This window comes from Dreissena polymorpha, chromosome 16, assembly GCF_020536995.1.
Source record: "Dreissena polymorpha isolate Duluth1 chromosome 16, UMN_Dpol_1.0, whole genome shotgun sequence".
In the NCBI taxonomy this organism is placed as follows: Eukaryota; Metazoa; Mollusca; class Bivalvia; order Myida; family Dreissenidae; genus Dreissena; species Dreissena polymorpha.
The window spans coordinates 19,253,259-19,270,833 of record NC_068370.1 but is presented as its reverse complement, the minus strand read 5'-3'; the positions used below and the strand labels follow the sequence as shown (position 1 = coordinate 19,270,833).

Below are 17,575 nucleotides of genomic sequence, written 5' to 3'. Positions count from 1 at the left end.
CTCAAGTCACTTTAATAGACAAAAAAAGTTTCTTAAAAACTTGAGAATGACTTGAGCATTGAAAAAAGTAATTTGAACATAATCTCTTGAACCATTATACGTATTGATTTTTATTCCCTGCCGAAGGCGGAGGGATATAGCATTGGCATTATCCTTCCATCTGTCAGTCTGTCCGTCCGTCTGTCATCAAATTTGTTGGGGCTATATCTAAAAAAACTATACAAGATATAACATGAAACTTCATAGGTGTAAAGATATCAATGAGGAGAAGTGCCATGCATAAAAGCTATACTTTCTTTTGTTAGATTTAAAGCCCTTTGTTTTTAGCTCACCTGAGCACAATGTGCTCATGATGAGCTTTTGTGATCGTCTTTTGTCCGTTGTGCCTTGTGCAGCGTCAACATTTGCCTTGTAAACACTCTAGATGCCACATTTATTGATCTTCATGAACTTGGTCAGAAGATTTGTGCCAATTCGAAAATGGTTGCGGTTGGTTGGAAAACATGGCTGCTAGGGGGAGGGGCATTTTTCCTTATATGGCTATAGTAAAACCTTGTTGACACTCTAGAGTCCACATTTATTGTGTGATCTTCATGAAACTTGGTCAAAAGATTTGTCCAACTGAAATCTTAGACAAGTTTAAAAATAGTTCTGGTTGGTTGAAAAACATTGCCGCTAGAGGGCAGGGCATTTTTCCTTATATGGCTGTAGTAAAAACTTTTAAACACTCTTTAAGTCACATTTATAGTCCAATCTTCATGAAACTTGGTCAGAACATTTGTTCTGATGACATCTTGGATGAGTTTGAAAATGGTTCTGGTCTGTTGAACAATACAGCTGCCAGGGAGCGGTGAATTTTTCCTTATATGGCTATAGTTAAATCTTGTTAACACTCTAGAGGCCACATTTATTGTTCGATCATCATGAAACTTGGTCAGAAGATTTGTCCTAATGTTATCTTGGACAAGTTTGAAAATGGTTTCATTTGAAAACCATGGCCACCAGGGGTGGGGCTTTTTTCCTTATATGGTTATATATGGCTAGTAAAAACTTGTTAACACTCTAGAACCACATTCATTGTCCGATCTTCATGAAACATGGTCAGAAGATTTTTCCCAAATATATCTTGGAGGAGTTAGAAAATTGTTCCAGTTGGTTGAAAGACCTGGCAGCCAGGGGGCGGGTCATTTTTACTTGTATGGCTATTGTAACAGCTTGTTTACACTCTAAAAGTCACATTTATTGTCAAATCATCTTGAAACTTCGTTAGAACATTTGTTTTAATGACAGCCAAGGGGCGGGGAAGTTATCCTTATATGGCTGTATAATAACCTTGTTAGCACTCTAAAAGTTACATTAATAGTTCACTTTTTATGAAACTTGGTTGGAACATTTGTTCTTATAATATCTTGGGCTGCAAAGAACAGGTCAGTTCCTTTGTATCTCAGGTGAGCGATTTTGGGCCTTTTAGGCCCTCTTGGTCCTTAAATGGCTATAGTAAAACTTGTAAACACTCTAAAAGTCACATTTATTGTCTGATCTTCATGAAACTTGTTCAGAACGTATGTTCTAATGATATTTTGGATGAATTCCAAAATGGTTCTGGTCTGTTGAAAAACATGGCCGCAAATGGGCGGGGAATTTTTCCTTATATACCTATTGTAAAACCTTGTTAACACTCAAGAGGCCACATTTATTGTCCGATCTTCATGAATGTTTGAAGATTTGTCCCAATGATATCTTGGACGAGTTTGAAAATGGTTCAGTTTGGTTGATAAGAGATATTGTCCTTTGTTGTATTTCTATGATGGAAATTTTCAGGGCTTTATTTCAGATAGGATACAACATGGGTGTGTTGAAATCAATGGGAAGAAGTGGCATGCACAAGAACCATAACCCTACACTTTCTTAACATGGAGTTTTGCTTTTTGTTGTTTTTGTTTAATGTAACTTTTCAAGGCTATTCAACTTGAAACTTTATGGGTGTTTAGATATCAATGAGGAGAATTGCAATGCATAAAATCAATTACTATATTTTTCATGATTATACCGTATATCAAGGGATTTGCACACATCCATAAACACAATTTATTTGGCGGGGGATATCAATTCAAAGTATCTGCTTGTTCTTTTATTACACAGGACTCAAATCATACTCTGCAAGACATGGTTGAACAATGCGATAAAGCCACGGAACAGGTAAGAAGTAATAAAATAACATCACTGAAATATTCTGTTTACTGATCCTATGGTCTTCAAATGTATGCAGTACTTTAAGTAATAAAATTAAGGACAAGGAAATATTTGCTATTATTAGGGACCAATAAATATTTTTGCCTAGTTTGCAATTAAAAGCATATAAAATAAGCATTGATTGCCAACTTAGCATTGGTAAATATAGATTTTGTGCAGTGATTTGTTCTGTAGCCGTAAATTCACAAATTGTGCCATCTATATCTTTTTGTAATCTTGAATGTTATTCAATTGCTATACCCCAATTACTAGTTATAGGGGGAATGTTATTCAATTGCTATACCCCAATTACTAGTTATAGGGGGCTATATAATTGAGCATTTTATGCTTATGTATGCCAGTTGGTCCTTTGGTCACTTTTAAGCTTACCTGAGCACAATGGTGAGCTTTTGGGATCACCTTTTGTTGGTCGTTTGTCGTGCGTCGTTCATCGTCAACATTTTCCCCTGTTAACACTTTAGAGGCCACATTTATTGTCTGACTCGGTCAGAAGATTTGTTCCAATGATATCTTGGTCGAGTTTGAAACTGGGTCACTTGAGGTCAAAAACTAGGTCACTATGTCAAAACAAAGAAAAAGCTTTTTAACACTCTAGAAGTCACATTTATTGTCTAATCTTCATGAAACTTTGTCAGAAAATGTGTCCAAATAATATCTCAGCTAAGTTCGAAAATGGTTCCGGTCAGTTGAAAAACATGGCCCCCAGGGGGCAGGGCAGTTTTCCTTATATTGCTAAAGCAAAACCTTGTTAACACTCTAGAAATCTTATTTTTAGTCAAATCTTCATGAAACTTGGTCAGAACATTTGTTCTAATGATATATCCGCTGAGTTCTAAAATGGTTCCGGTTCGTTGAAAAACATGGCCACTAGGGGGTGGAGCATTTGTTTTCAGTATCTGAAGCTGTTCTTGCAAAAACAAGTTGTAACTAGTCATCCCCTATAACATCCAAAGATGCTGAGATGCTTATCTTATGATCTCAAAACTGGACAACAATTTGTGGAAAAATGTACTTCTATTTTCTTTTTCTGATGCTCATTTTTAAATTACTATCCTAATATTACTTTTATCCAAAATATAACTTTGTTGCAACGGGTAACAAACGTCTATTTAAAAAAACATAAACCCACACACACAAAACTACTTATAAGGCATATATGTGTATATCTGCCAAAACAACACACCCTTTCTTTACACAAAACAACGTTAACAACCCTTTCTTAACATTAATACTACTCAGGTGAGCGACACAGGGCAACCAAGGCCCTCTTGTTTATGAATTTTATCCACTCTCTTCTGAAAGCAAAATTTTGGAAATAAGTTTCTGTGTAAGTGTTTTAAGTGCTTAATAAGTTTATCAAGTGCTTTATAAGTGTGTCAGATGCTATATGAATGTGTCATGTGTTATATTAGTTTGTTCAAATGCTATATAAGTGTGTCATGTGTAATATAAATGTGTCAAATGCTATGTAATTGTGTCAGGACCTATATTTGGTTGTCATATTCTACATAAGTGTGTCAGGTACTGTATAAGTGGGTCATGTGCTATATAAGGGTGTAAGGTGCTATAGAAGTGTGTCACATGATGTGTTTCAGGTGCAATATTAATGTGTAATGTGCTATATTATTGTGTCTGGTGCTATATAAGTGTGTAAGGTGCTATTAGAGTTTGTCACATGCTGTAAGTGTAGCAGATGCTATATAAGTGTGTGTAAGAAGCTATATTAGTGTGTCAGGGGCTATCTAAGTGTTTAATGTGCTATATAATTGTGGCATGGGTTATATAAGTGTGTCAGATGCTTTATAAGTGTGCCAGGGGCTATATAAGTGTGGCAGGTCCTATGTTAGTGTGCCAGGTACCATTTAAGTGTGCCAGGTTTTTTTAGAAATGTGCATTGTGCTATATAAGCGTTTCAGGTGCTATATGAGTGTGTCAGGTGCTATATAAGTGTGTTCGGTGCTATTTTAGTGTGTCAGATGTCATACATTTTTTCAGGTGCTCTATATGTGTGTAAGGTGTTATATTAGTGTTATATAAGTGTGTCACTTGCTCTAAGTGTTTCAGATGTTATATAAGTGTCAGATGCTATATAAGTGTGTCAGATGCTATATGCATGTGTGAGGTGTAATATGAATTTGGCATGTGTTAGATAAGTGTGTCAAGTGCTATATAAGTGTGTCATGTGTTATATAGGTTTGCCAGATGCTATATACAATATTTTTCGGAGTATTAGACGATACTTTTTTACAGACAAAAGTTACCTGCAATTTTTTTGCGGAAGGGTCCTATTTATGGACAATAAGAAAAACAAGAACAAGAGCTGTCACCATAGGATGAATTACGCGCCCTATAAACCCTTGATAGAAGTTATGAGCTTTTTTCGAAGCCTAAACGCAGATTTGGGAACCTAAACGCGGACCCTAAGTTCAAAGTCAAGGTCACAGGGGTCAAAATATTTGTGCGTATGGAGAGGCCTTGTTCATATACACATGCATATCAAATATGAAGGTTATTTCTCAAGGGACATAAAAGTTATGAGCATTTTTCGAAACCTAAACACAGATTTTGAAACCTAAACGCTGACCCTAAGTTCAACGTTAAGGTCACAGGGGTCAAAATTTGTGTGCGTATGGAAAGGCCTTGTCAATATAGGTACACATGCATACCAAATATGAAGGTTACATCTCAAGGGACATAGAAGTTATGAACATTTTTCGAAACCTAAATGCAAAGTGTGACGGAAAGACGGACAGACAGACGGACAGTCCGATCACTATATGCCCTCCTACCGGGGGCATACAAACAGAATAACATTTTTTATGCCCCCGAAGGAGGGCATATAGTGATAGGACCATCCCTCTGTCTGTCCTTCCGTCACACTTTGTGTTTAGGTTTCGCGTTTAGGGTTTCGAAAAATGCTCATAATTTCTATGTCCCTTCACATAGCAACTTGATATATGGCATGCATTTATATCTCATGGAGCTGCACATTTTGAGTGGTGAAAGGTCAAAGTCATCCTTCAAGGTCAAAGGTCAAAAAACATGTATCAAAGCGGCGCAGTAGGGGGCATTGTGTTCTGACAAACACATCTCTTGTTTTTATTCAGAATTGCAGAAATGCGCGAGTGACAATCATTACCGGTAATTTGATTGCTATTTTCATTTAACAACTGTATTTTACACGGAATACAATCAGTTGTATTTTACACAGAATACAATCAGTTGAAGTAGACCGATTTAACTCTGTAGCTTTCGGTCAACTCATTTTTTTTTAGCTCACCTGATTGCTCAGGTGAGCTTTTGTGACCGGTCTTTGTCCGTCGTCTGTCCGTCCGTCCACATTTGTTTGTAAACACTCTAGAAGCCACATTTATTGTCCGATCTTCATGAAACTTGGTCAGAAGCTTCGTCCCAATGAAATCTCGGTCGAGTTCGAAACTGGGTCTTGCCGGGTCAAAAACAAAGTCACTAGGTCAAAAAAAGGAAAAAACTTGTAAACACTGTAGAAGTAAAATTTCATGCCCAATCTTCATGTAACTTTGTCAAAATGTTGGTCTTAATGATATGTTGGTTGAATTAAAAAGTGGTTATGGTCCGTTGAAAAACATGGCCGCCAGTGGGCGGGGCAGCTTTCCTTATTTGGCTATAGAGAAACCTTGTAAACACTCTAGAAGTCACAATTTTTGCCCAATCATCATGAAAGTTTGTCAAAACATGGGTTTTATTGATTTCTCGGACAAGTTCGAAAATGGTCCATATCGGTGGAAAAACATGGCCGCCAGTGGGCGGGGCATTTTTCTCTATATGTATATAGTGAAAACATGTGAACACTCTAGAAGTCACATTTTTGGCCCAATTTTCATGAAATTTGGTCAGAACATTTGTTTCCTTGATATGAGAGTTGAGTTCAAAATGGTTCCGGTCCGTTGAAAAACATGGAGGGGGACGGGCAGTTTCCTTATATTGTAAAAAGGCTTGTAAACAATCTGAATAAGAAACATTTGGTTTACAGTAGTTAAGGCCACATTTGATCTTCATGAAACTTTGTTTTGTCTCAAAACTGTCAAATTAGGTTTGGTGAAACTTTGTCTGGCAAAAACATGGTCGCCAGTTGGGAGGGCTTTTGCCCATTCATCATGAAAGTTGGACAAAACATTGGTTTTATTGATTTCTCGGACAAGTTCGAAAATGGTCCATATCGGTGAAAAAACATGGCCGCCAGTGGGCGGGGGCATTTTTCTCTATATGTATATAGTGAAAACATGTGAACACTCTAGAAGTCACTTTTTTGGCCCAATTTTCATGAAATTTGGTCAGAACATTTGTTTCCTTGATACGAGAATTGAGTTAAAAAATGGTTCCGGTCAGTTCCAGGCTGTCGGGGGGGGGGGGGGGGGCAGTTTTCTTATATTTATTAAGTTTTAAAAAGCTTGTGAACAATCTAGAAGTCACATTTTTTTGCCCAATCATCATGAATCTTGGTGAAATGATTGGTTTTATATATATCTCAGATGAGTTCGCAAGTGGTCCCGTTCGGTAAAAAAACATGGCCGCCAGGGGGGGGCAGTTTTCCTTATGTGACTAGAGAGAAACCTTGTGATCGAACACTATAGAAGTCTCATTTTTTTCCTTATCATCGTGAAACATCGTCAATACATTGGTTTTATTGATTTCTCGGACATGTTGGAAAATGGCTCAGATCGGTGAAACACACTTTTTAGCTCACCTGATTGCTCAGGTGAGGTTTTAGACTTGGTCTTTGTCCGCTGTCCGTTCATCCACATTTGGTTTGTAAACACTAGCATTCACACTTCTCAAGCATTCTTTATGAAAGTTGCTGAAAGATCTCAGTCAAATTTGATAATGAGCAAAATTACATAATTAATGCCATAATTATTGCCCTTAGATTGTCCAAATTTGCATTATATTATACAAAATCCTTGTAAATACTCTAGAGGTCACAATTTTGTTTCAGATTGTATGAATCTTGGTCAAAATATTTATTTTTGTAAGCAAAGTTTGATGTTTGGTAAGGGGGGTCAACTCAAAATATAGGTCACCAGGTAAAATCTTACAAAAACAAAAACACTCCATACGCCAGAGTTTTGGTTCAATTATGATGAAACTTGACCAGGATATTTGTCTGGACAATATATAGGTCAAGTTTGACGTTTGGTAAAGATTAAATGAACCGACTCCTCTCAGGTGAGCAAACTAGGGCCATCTTGGCCCTCTTGTTTAAATTCTCTAATCACTATTTAACTCATCACAATACCCGTTAATTGGTTTACACAATGCGTGTTTTACGGCCCACCCCTAGAAGGGAAGAGTTGTAAATCAGATATACGTTAATAACATCGTGTCACTTTCAATCTTTAATTTCAGGGGTTTATTGCAGTTTTATGGCTTTGTTTTACCTACCACATTAATCGGTCCCTACAGTGTAGTTCTCCGTGATAAAATCATGGCAAGTTACCTAAGAGACTGATGATAGCCATTGGGTGTAATCCTCCTGAAAATTGTGTTTTTCATGCATAATGTTATCAAAACATTTGTTTGACACGTATAGCGTTTTAACAAATTAGTATTTAATTTATAACAAATACAACACAAGTATAAATGTTTTGTTAAATTCCCAAATGAGAATAATAATTTGTAATCCGAAAAACGCTTCCGATTTTTATGCTCCCTTTCAAAGAAAAGTCCGTCTATCTGTCCGTCTTTCCGTCACACCTTGCGTTTAGGTTTCGAAAAATGCTCATAACTTCTATGTCCCTTGAGATATAACCTTCATATTTGGTATGCATGTGTATATGGACAAGGCCTTTCCATACGCACAAACATTTTTACCCCTGTGACCTTGACCTTGATCTTAGGGTCAGCGTTTAGGTTTCGAAATCTGCGTTTAGGTTTCGAAAAATGCTCATAACTTCTATGTCCCTTGAGATATAACCTTCATATTTGGTATGCATGTGTATATGGACAAGGCCTTTCCATACGCACAAAATTTTTTAACCCTGTGACCTTGACCTTGAACTTAGGGTCCGCGTTTAGGTTTCGAAATCTGCGTTTAGGTTTCGAAAAATGAACATAACTTCTATGTCCCTTGAGATATAACCTTCATATTTGGTATGAATGTGTATATGGACAAGGCCTTTCCATACGCCCAAAAATTTTGACCCCTGTGACTTTGACCTTGAAGTTAGGGTCCACGTTTAGGTTTCGAAATCTGCGTTTAGGTTTTGAAAAATGCTCATAACTTCAATGTCCCTTGAGATATAACCTTCATATTTGGTATGCATGTGTATATGGACAAGGCCTTTCCATACGCACACAAATTTGACCCCTGTGACCTTGACCTTGAACTAAGGGTCTGCGTTTAGGTTTTGAAATCTGCGTTTAGGTTTTGAAAACAGCTCATAACTTCTATCAAGCGTTTATAGGGGGCATAAGTCATCCTATGGTGACAGCTCTTGTTTATGTTAACACGACATTTACAAATGCTAACCCCGACAAAAAAATTGCGAAAAATATATGGTAATGTACAAGGTCAATGTATACGCATGGAAAGGGTGCATGTATTGATTTTTGGGTACAAACTTTGTAGCACAGAGAACATGGAGTTCTGTTGATTCGGTTAAAAGTTTCTTTGGTATTTTTTAACACAATTATATCGCGAGTAATGTGACATTTCCTCTAAATTAATTTCAAATCAAACACACCGTATCTTTATCATTACAGTCTTTTAGTTGAGTAATTATTAAAAAAGTTATTGCACTGTATACTGATTAAAGAGAACATCTGGATGAAACTGGATTTAGTGTTGGGCGTTATGAAAACACGCTTAGCACGTTTACTGACCTGTGTAGACTGCGGTCTGCGGTGTTTTGACAAAAGGGATTAACATGTGTGAATGCAACTCTGCCGATTTCGTCAATAATTACCGGTAATACTTTGTTTTGAATGTCATTATTTCAATCAATACATTCTTATAAATATAATGGAAAAAAATTAATTAATTGATGAAAAATGTGAGGTTACAAATGAATGCAATCACTTTGACTAGGTGTCTCTTCGATCTGAAATCAAGCATAAAAGAGAACTTTAATTTTCATGGATGAACATTTTGAATGCATATTTGGGATTATTTCATCATGGAATATGTGCGTCGTATATGCCGATGCGTCTAATATGTAGACAAAAATCGAAAAATGAAAAAAAAAAATAGGGGATGCGTCTTACATTCCGGTGTGACATATAACCCGAAAAATACGGTAAGTGTGTCAGGGGCTCTATTATTATGTCTTGCGCTATATAAGTGTGATGTGTTATATAAGTGTATCAGATGCTATATAAGTGAGTAATGGCTTATATAAGTGTGTCATGTGTTATATAAGTGTTCAAATGCTATATGTGGGTCAGGGGCTATATGAGTGTGTCAGGTGCTATGTTAATGTGTTAGGTGCAATACCAATGTGTGAGGTGCTATAAACATGTTTGGTGCAATACCAATGTGTGAGGTGCTATATACATCTGAGTGTGTCAGATGCTATATAAGTGTGTCAGGTGCTTTATAAATGTGTTACATGTAAGTGTTTAAGATGCTTTTGTGTGTCAGGCACTACATAAGTGTGTCAGGCTTCAGGTGATATACAGTGAAACTCTCTAAATGGACACCTGGGACCAAGAGAAAATTCCGGTGTAGAGAGGATTCCGGTTTAGAGGGGAAATTGGCTATTTTACTTTCAGAAGGTCAATTACATAGCCTTATGTGAAAAAACACACACTTTTAGCAAGTTGTAATAGTTGATTTACATATAACATTCATTCATATTGCATCACATAAAAACAACACATGTTACTTAATCAGTTGATTCGAAAGCAATGTCATTCACAACAAAGATCAAACAGTGCACCCTGAAAAACAAACAATATTATACTCGGAGCTCCAGATAAGGATTTAGTCTAAAGGGTACTTAACCCCCTGATATAATTTTAAAAATACTACACAAAGGTCATTTTGCAATTAAACTAAGTTATGGCACTGCTTGTACAATTGAAAATAAAGTCACTCTGCTTGTGGTCTATGTTAGTTAACTAAACTTTTTCAACAATGAGATCGCTTAAAATTATTTTAACAATTTTATAAGCATCATAAGATTTATCTCTATTGGCATATTGTAATATACAGTTACTTCCTGCAGGAGCCGCTGTTCGCTTGAAATGTCCCTTTTCCCAAATAAGAACAAGATGGGCTGCCATTTTTATTACAAGGTTCTTTTGATTGACTTACTTTTGATTCAAAGGTTAACTTACACTAAACACTCAACTGGATTATTGGTTAAACCGATAACGCACTTTAATCGATCAAAAATACAAACCAAGATTTGTATTGCATAATGTTATGTATTGGGACGATTTTTAAAGTTTTTTTGGTTTTTTTCAATGCGTAAATATGCAGATACGCATCCTATCTGGAGCTCTGATTATACCTGTATGCATGTGTTAGGTGAATTTAGTTTCTTTTCACACATGTCAAGAACGACCTGTTTTTCCAAACATCTATCACGCACGATCTTAATTGCCAATTTGAAAATCTAAATGAATATCTAAATGCAACTGCTTCAATAACTCTGTAAATCACCATTTTATATGACACTTAATTAGCATTTTTAATAAACAACTCAAAATTAAATAGCATTAAGCTTATTAAAATTAAGCACGGCTTCCTAAATAAAAAACAGAACACACTAAAGAACTCTGTTTGTTATCAGTAATTATTATCAGTATTACCTCTTTCAATCGATATGTACATCACAGTTCACGTCTCTTTATATTGTTTTGCAGTTTTTACTGTTTGCAAAATTTTCGACCACTTTTATTTATTTCACGCCTCTTTAATCGACTATTCACAACTTTTTGACTCTAGGTCTGTGGTGCAATAAACCAGCCCTGACCGATTTAGAAGGGTACTATTACATATGGAATCACCCAATTTTGATCCAAAGAATGACCGGCATTCAGAATTGAGGGGATTCCAGTCTTGAGATCTTTTATGCATGGTTTTATAGGGAAAAATGGGACCGGTCAATTTGTCCGGTTTAGAGAGGATTCCGGTATAAGAGGATCCGGTTTAGAGGGTTTCCATTGTATAATATAAGAATTTTAACTGATTTATAAGTGTATCAGGTGTTATTTAAGTGTGTCAGGTGCTATATAAGTGTGTCAGGTGCTATATAAGTGTGTCACATTCTTTAAACATTTCATGTGCTATATAAGTGTGTCAGGTGTTATCAGGTGCTATATAATTGTGTCACATTCTGTAAATGTTTCATGTTCTATATAAGTCAGGTGTTATGTAAGTATGTCAAGTGCTTTACAAGTGTGTTGGGTGCTACGTAAGTGTGTCAGGTGCTGTGAACGTGTCAGGTGCTGTGAGTTTGTCAGGTGCAGTGAGTGTGTCAGGTGCTGTGAGTGTGTCAGGTGCTGTAAGTGTGTCAGGTGCTGTGAGTGTGTCAGGTGCTATTTAAGTGTGTCATTTGTTATGTGTGTCAGGTGCTATATACAGGGGTGTGATTTTTCTGTGGAATGAATTATCCCAGGGTCATTTCTGAGATTGCTTAAATTCGTAAAAAAATGGGGAGGGCTTACAACCGATACCGCTGACGTATTTCATAAGCGGCCTGAAATATCCGCGACCCGCGAAATCACTTGGCATATTACACTGGTAGATTCTGCATTGGCATTTTTGTAATAAGCGATATAATTGGCTTACCGTATTTTACCATGCATAGCGCGCAGTTTTTTACCTTCAAATTTTAAAATAAAAATTCAGTGCGCGTAATACATTGACACAACGCTTTCCTGGTTGCTAAATTGCAAAAAATCCATTTCGTAATCGTAAATCTTCACAACTGCCGCCATTTTTTTTATTGCAGAAAACTACACCCTATAATGTTATAGACCGAAAGGGCCGTTGTCGAAACAACAAAAAGCGGGAAAGGGTAGGAATGAACGGGGTAGTAACAGTTTTGACAAAAATTAAAAGATGAAAAAATGTCTTTGTTGGTGTTTTCACACTTCTTTATTGATTGTTTATTAAAAAAAATCGAGGTATATCAATCCCCGCGTCGTCGCGGTATTGTTTGTTTAAGTTTTTGTTGTCATGAAAACTCGTTGATTTACAACGCAAAACGTCTTATTTGAACTGACGCTAATTATTTCAATCATATTTCTCAACTTCGCTTTTGCTTTATTTTGATAATTTAATCCAAATTTTAATGTTAGCAATTCCGAAAATGTGCACTCTATGTGAATTGACAGTTTGACGTCATCAAAGGAAAGCCGCTTCCTGTCTGAAGCAATAAAGCAACAAGTTTTCTCGCCGACAAAATTGGCTTCCTTTGTCTAGCAATCAACATGCCGAACCAATCGTGTGTTTGTTCCTCAATGGCAATCGTCCAATTAAATAATAGCACGTGCAAAGCTCCGCCTTCGAACCTTTTTGCAGAGAACGGAGGTGGAGTTAAACGGTTAATTGAGCAAGTGTTATACGTTAGTTGAGTTCCGATTTGCCGAAATTTCTCGTCCCTAAGCATTGAAACGACGAATACATTTATCAATGATTTTCCGATCTCTGCATTAATATGCTACCGTGCGAGTATACTACGTAGGTTACAAACCAACAATAGAGATATAGACTCATTTTAGTTTCTTTCAATAGAGACAAACAAATGATATTTGTCTAATGGCTTAACGCCGATAACACCAACTGTATGGAATTGAGCGTTCGGGTGTATTGTTTGACTCACTATAAATACCGATCAACTAGACGCAGTGACGGCGCGAAATACCGGGTCAAACTGGATTAAATCGGGAGCATCTCTTAATGGGGAAATATTTAAGTCGATGAAAAATAAAATGGGATCCACGGACGATTTGCGTAAAATTGGACATTGCGATGTTGCGGGTCTGCAGAAGACTATGTCATACGGTGTTGTGAGCGGCAGGTAATGAAAATGTTACACTGTTCAAATGTGAGGAATAGGTAATAGTGGTTCGAATTTAACGCGCAGGGGTCTTGAAAAAACACGCGCAGGACATATACGGTGTTCTCGAGAGAATAATCTTAAAAATTGTCGAAAATACAGTGCTTTGCAACCCATGCTCCTGATCGTATAAACGCTCCCTACTTTAAAACAAAACATTAAGCACCCGAAAAACTCAGATTAAATGATTGCGCAATATAAGAATGGCGGCCATTTTCGGCCCAATTTTCAGGTTTTTGATCTTGAATTCTTTTTTTTTCTCCATTTTTGCTTTAAAAAATCGCATGCGCGTTATACATGGGAGCGCGCTATACATGGTAAAATACGGTATGTTTCCGAATCTTCCAATTAATATCGATCTTTTAAAGCCACACAACTTATTTTGCATAGTAAATTTAAGTATAAATAAGAAACATATTTTATCTATGCCAATTAGAATATATATGGTGGTTACAAGGTAGAAATCCGTCTTTTTTGCGCTTTAAAACTTAAAAATAATTGCGTTTGTCAAAATGGACGTATATGTCTATAAATCCTACTTCCAGTTTTAAAAGCGTTACAGTTTAAAAAATATTAAATTGCTTGCTAACTAGGCTATAGATTGTATTTAATCTAAGCCAATAAGAATATATCTGGTGGTTACAAGGTAGAAATCCGTCTTTTTTGCGCTTTAAAACTTTAAAATAATCATGTTTGCCGAAATGGATGTATACGTATAGAAATCCTACTTTCGGTTTTAAAAGCGGTACCATTTGAAAAATAATTACTTGCTTACTAGGCTATAGATTTAATGACAATTTTGCACACTTTCAAATTGCATCTATATGTTTTGATTAACATGTATTTCATTTCAAGGTGTGTGGCTTTAAAATGTGTTTGGTATTTGTTTGTTTTTTCATTAGCAAATGACGCTTTTGTGAAGTGAAAATCAAAATTACTCAAAGAGCAAACAAATCAAACAAAATCTCGGAGATTCACACATACGTGAAAAACAAATTTAAATGGAAATGGTTAGAAACAATAATGGATATAAATCAGAAAGCAATACCAATCAGGTGTTATGTAAGTCTGTCAAGTGCTAAACAAGTGTGTTGGGTGCTGCATAAGTCTATCAGATGCTTTATAAGTGTGGCAGGTGCTATATTAGTGTGTCAGGTGCTATTAAAGTGTGGTAGGTGCTATATTAGTGTGTCAGGTGCTGTGTGTGTGTCAGGTGCTATTTGAGTGTGATAGGTGCTATATGAGTGTGTCAGGTGCTGTGTGTGTGTCAGGTGCTATTAAAGTGTGGAAGGTGCTACATGAGTGTGTCAGGTGTTAGGTGTGTTAGGTGCAAAAATCATGTGACAAAGTATAAGATAAAATATTGAAGTCAACTTCAATTTACATTGTTTGATACTCAGAATAAGACTTCTCTGCTATCTAACTTCCCTAACCCTTTTGAAATGGTTCTTGGCAAAAATGTTTCCATAATGAAACAGCTTGCATCAGAACACATCACCACCTACAATGTCATTTGTGTAGTGCTAACTTGGAGAAAGATTGATAAAGTTTTCGAGTATGCATGCATGTGTACATGTGTGCCTTGTTACAATGTCTCAGTTTGTCCGGACTGTAACTTTTTATTTTGTGCTTGCTGGAATAATCAGTGTACAGTTCTTTATAGAAAAAAAAACTGTTGTTTATTCTAAAGTTATTGTTTCACACAGCTTGACAGTAGAGTTGAGGAGTGTTTGCATGAAGATGTGGCCATGCTGATGAGAGAGGTGGCAAATGACAGCATGAAGGAGGTGAAAGGCCTTGAGGATCGTCTCTATGGCCTCGATCAGCTCATATACAGTGGACGAAAACTTGTACAAGAGCAAGCAGATCTGGCAAAGGTAAGTCAGTATTGCCCTTTAACACCAATAATCAGAAAATGTGGTGTTATTTTTGGCTTTGTGCTCTTGCTGATCTATTTGTGTGTTTCATGCATCTCCACCTTTTTATTTAAAGAACTCCAACTCCTTTTTTCAAGGATTGATCTTTGGGTGATTTATTTGTTTTAAATTGTTAGCTTACATGAGCCAAAACACTCATGGTGAGCTATTGTAGTGGGTAGCACTTAGTGATGTGGAATGTGTTGTTTAAAATTTGCTTTAAACATGATCTCCTTTAAACATGATCTCCTTAACCACCCTGCTTTTTTTTAGCTCACCTGAGCACAACGTGCTCATGGTGAGCTTTTGGGATCGCCTTTTGTCCGTCGTCCTTCGTGCATCCGTCGTCAACATTTTGCCTTGTGAACACTCTAGAGGCCACATTTCTTGTCCTATCTTCATGAAACTTGGTCAGAACATTTGTCCCAATGATACCTCGACCGAGTTTGAAACTGGGTCATACCGGGTCAAAAAATAGGTCACTAGGTCAAAAAAAAGAAAAACCTTGTGAATACTGTAGAAGTCACATTTGATGCCCAATCTTCATGTTACTTTGTCAAAATGTTTGTCTTAATGATATGTTGGTTGAGAAACCGTTGAAAAACATGGCCGCCAAGGGGCGGGGGCAGTATTCCTTATATGGCTTTAGAGAAACCTTGTGAACACTCTAACGTGACATTTTTGCCCAATAATCATTAAACTTGGTCAAAACATTGGTTTCATTGATATCTCGGACAAGTTCGAAAATGGTTCAAATCGGTGAATAAAACATGGCTGCAAGGGGGCGGGGCAGTTTTCTCTATATGTATATAGTGAAAACATGTGAACACTCTAGAAGTCACATTTTTGGTCCAATCTGCATGAAATTTGGTCAGAACATTTGTTTCCTGGATACGACGGTTAAGTTTGAAAATGGTTTGGATTGGTAAATAAAATAGCCGCAAGGGGGGGGGGTCATTTTCCTTATATTTGTATAGAAAAAATAGCTTGTGAACATTCTAGAAGTCACATTTTTTGCCTAATCATCTTGTAATTTTGTCTAAACATCAATTTTATAGATATCTCTGACCAGTTTGATAATGGTCATGATCGGTGGAATAAACATGGACGCAGCGGGGGTGGGGCAGTTTTCTCTATATGTATATAGTGAAAACATGTTAAGTAGACACATTTTTCCCCCAATCTTCATGAAATTTTGTCAGAACATTTGTTTCCTGGATACGATGGTTGAGTTCGAAAATGCTTTTGATCCGCAAAAACATGGCTGCCAGGGGGGGGGTCATTTTCCTTTTATTTACATAGTAAATAAGCTTGTGAACACTCTAGAAGTTACCTTTTTTGCCTAATCATTATAAATTTGGTCAAAACGGACGAGTTCAAAAAAAGTCGTGATCATTTGAAAAACATGGCCGCCGGGGGGTGGGGCAGTTTTCTCTATATGTATGTAGTGAAAACATGTGAACAGTCTAGAAGACACATTTTTTGCCCAATCTTCATGAAATTTGGTCAGAACATTTGTATCCTGGATAGGACAGTTGAGGTCGAAAATTGTTCGGTTTGGTAAAAAAAACATGGCCACAAAGGGGAAGGGAGTCTTTTTCCTTATATTTATATAGTAAAAAAGCTTGTGAATACTCTAGAAGTCACATTTTTTGCCTAATCAATATGAAATTTGGTCAAAAAATTGGTTATGTGGATATCTCGGACGAGTTTGAAAATGGTCGTGATCAGTGGAAAAACATGGCCGCCAGGAAATGGGGCAATTTTCTTTATGTGTATATAGTGAAAACATGGGAACAGTCTAGAAGACACATGTTCCCCCAATCTTCATGAAATTTGATTAGAACATTTGTTTCCTGGATAAGACAGTTGAGGTAAAAAATGGTTTTGATCCATCTACTTTAAAGTTATATATATTTTTGTTGTTGTTTTCAATGTTTTTATGCTAACAGAAACATAGCATTCATTCCAATTAATACCTTACACACATTTAAAATAAACAAATTTATAGTCTAATAGAAATTAACACCATTCCTGTTTTAATGTCATAAATACTAACCTGCTATCACATTGCTTTCACATTGGAAATTCCCCTTGCAAAGGAGAAGCAATGAGATAGCAGGTAAGTATTTAATAATTAAAATGAATTTAACTTAAAAAATTTGTTTTAATGGAGCAGAGTGACAATGATGTTTGAGCAATATCTGAAAGAATAGACACATTGTCCATATAAGATTATGGATTTTACATCAAAAGCTTTAGATCTTTTGGGTCACAATAGAAAGCTGGAACCACTTGATAGAAGTTTGCAAGTGTATTATGTAGCACAAGTATCACATGTGCATCGAAAAATGCATC

At 36.5% G+C, this 17,575-nt stretch overlaps 1 protein-coding gene across 4 annotated transcripts in view; it reads left to right on the top strand.

Moving 5' to 3' along the window:
- The window catches only part of LOC127862909 (RB1-inducible coiled-coil protein 1-like), a 115,462-nt gene that overhangs the window by 37,778 nt on the left and 60,109 nt on the right, over positions 1 to 17,575 (top strand). For all 4 annotated transcript variants that reach the window (XM_052402181.1, XM_052402182.1, XM_052402183.1 and 1 more), the window contains exons 9-10: positions 2,143 to 2,199; positions 15,008 to 15,178. In XM_052402181.1, the coding sequence (XP_052258141.1) occupies positions 2,143 to 2,199; positions 15,008 to 15,178 (228 nt within the window). The remainder of the gene's footprint in view (positions 1 to 2,142; positions 2,200 to 15,007; positions 15,179 to 17,575) is intronic.